Consider the following 2009-nt stretch of genomic DNA (forward strand, 5'->3'; position numbering starts at 1 on the left):
GACCACTCAATGACCACTGAATGACCACTTACTGACCACTCAATGACCACTCAACAATCGCTCAACGATCTCTCATTGACCGACGATCGCTCATTGACCACTGACCACTCAACGATCTCTCATTGACCAATCAACGCCCGCTCAACGTCCACTCGCCGACTGACCCCTGACCACTGAGTGACCGCCCCGTGACCCCCGCGTGACCTCACCTCCTTCTCCTTCTCCTCGGCCTCGCGCGTCTTGTAGCGCTTCTGCACCTCCTTGATGATGCGGAAGGCGTTCTGCAGGTTCGACGCCGGCACCGTCGACTCGCCCGGCGGCTTCAGGTTGGACGCGCGGTAGGTGCTGCGGGCAGAGTGACCGCCGGGTGACCACGCTGACCGCCGGCGGGGTCAGGGGTCGGGGCTCGGGGGGCACGCACATCTCCTTGACGAAGGTGGCCTCGGGGTTGGGGAAGATGTTGCCCTCGTTGCGGCCCAGGGCGCTGCCCGGGCAGAAGAAGTTGATGCGCAGGTAGGTGTAGTCGCCCTCCACGGACATGCTGATGTTCTGGGGGGAAAAACGGGGATTTTGGGTCAGCGGTGAAAAAAAATGGGAGTTTTGGGGTGAAAAACGGGGATTTTGGGAAAAAAATGGGGGATTTTGGGTCAGGGTTAGAATAAAAAATGGAGATTTGGGTCAGGAGGAACAGGTGTAGTCACCCTCCACGGACATGCTGATGTTCTGGGGGGAAAAACCGGGATTTTGGGTCAGCGGTGAAAAAAAATGGGGGTTTTGGGGAAAAAAATGCGATTTTGGATGATTATTTGGGGAAAAAATGGAGATTTGGGTCAGGAGAAACAGGTGTAGTCACCCTCCACAGACATGCTGATGTTCTGGGGGGAAAAACCGGGATTTTGGGGTGAAAAATGGGGATTTTGGGAAAAAACGGAGATTTGGGTGGAAAAAAGGTGATTTTGGGTCAGGGTTTGGGGTGAAAAATGGGGATTTGATGTGCAGGTTGGTGTAGTCGCCGTCCACGGACATGCTGATGTTCTGGGGGGAAAAACCGGGATTTTGGGTCAGCGGTGAAAAAAAATGGGGGTTTTGGGGGAAAAAACGGGGATTTTGGGAAAAAAATGGGGATTTTGGGTCAGGAGGAACAGGTGTAGTCGCCCTCCACGGACATGCTGATGTTCTGGGGGGAAAAACTGGGATTTTGGGTCAGCGGTGAAAAAAAATGGGGATTTTGGGGGAAAAAACGGGGATTTTGGGAAAAAAAAAGATTTTCCGGGGCAAAAAAGAGAAATTTAGGGGGAAAAACAGGGATTTGATGGTTAGATAGCTGTTGTTGCCCTCATGCTGATGTTCTGGGGGAAAAAAGGAGATTTTGAGTCAGGGTTTGGGGTGAAAAATGGGAATTTTGGGAAAAAAAGAGGATTTGGGTGGAAAAACAGGGATTTGATGTGTAGGTTGGTGTAGCTGCTCTCATGCTGATGTTCTGGGGGGAAAAACGGAGATTTTGGGTCAGGGTTTGGGGTGAAAAACGAGGATTTGGGGGGAAAATGGAAATTTGGGGGGAAAAATGGAGATTTGAGGGGAGAAAATGGAGATTTGGGTGAAAAAAACGTGGTTTTGGGTCAGGGTTTGTGTTTTCCCTCCTGACTCACCCACTTCCCACCCCCCTTTCCCCATTTCCCCCCTCTCCATTTTTGGGTGAAATTCTGTGGATTTTGGCATTTTTTGAACACTTTTTAACATTAATGGGGTCAATTTTGGTGCTTTTTGTGTCAATTCTGTGTTTTCCCAGCTACCTCACCCACTTCCCACCCCCATTTCCCTATTTTTCCCCCATTTTCCCCCGCCCCACTCCCGTCTCACCCCAGCTCCATTTTTGAGGAAAATACTGGCGATTTTGGGGTTTTTTTGAGCACTATTGGCAATTTTAGGGTCAATTTTCACGGGTTTTCTGTCAGTTTTGGGGGGTTTTGTGTCCATTTCGTGTTTTCCCTCCTGACTCACCCACCTCC

At 50.6% G+C, this 2009-nt stretch overlaps 1 protein-coding gene across 1 annotated transcript; it reads right to left on the bottom strand.

The window, feature by feature from the left end:
- Positions 1-119: 119 nt before the first annotated feature.
- LOC120502305 (FACT complex subunit SPT16-like) lies at positions 120-549 on the bottom strand (the record flags this gene model as incomplete). The annotated part of the gene is made up of 2 exons (XM_039709587.1): positions 120-345; positions 422-549. Coding segments are annotated over 2 exons (354 nt in total), but the record flags the coding sequence as incomplete, so codon positions are not given.
- Between the last annotated feature and the right edge of the window lie 1460 nt (positions 550-2009).

This window comes from Passer montanus, unplaced genomic scaffold, assembly GCF_014805655.1.
Source record: "Passer montanus isolate IOZ18808 unplaced genomic scaffold, ASM1480565v1 scaffold2180, whole genome shotgun sequence".
NCBI lineage: Eukaryota > Metazoa > Chordata > Aves > Passeriformes > Passeridae > Passer > Passer montanus.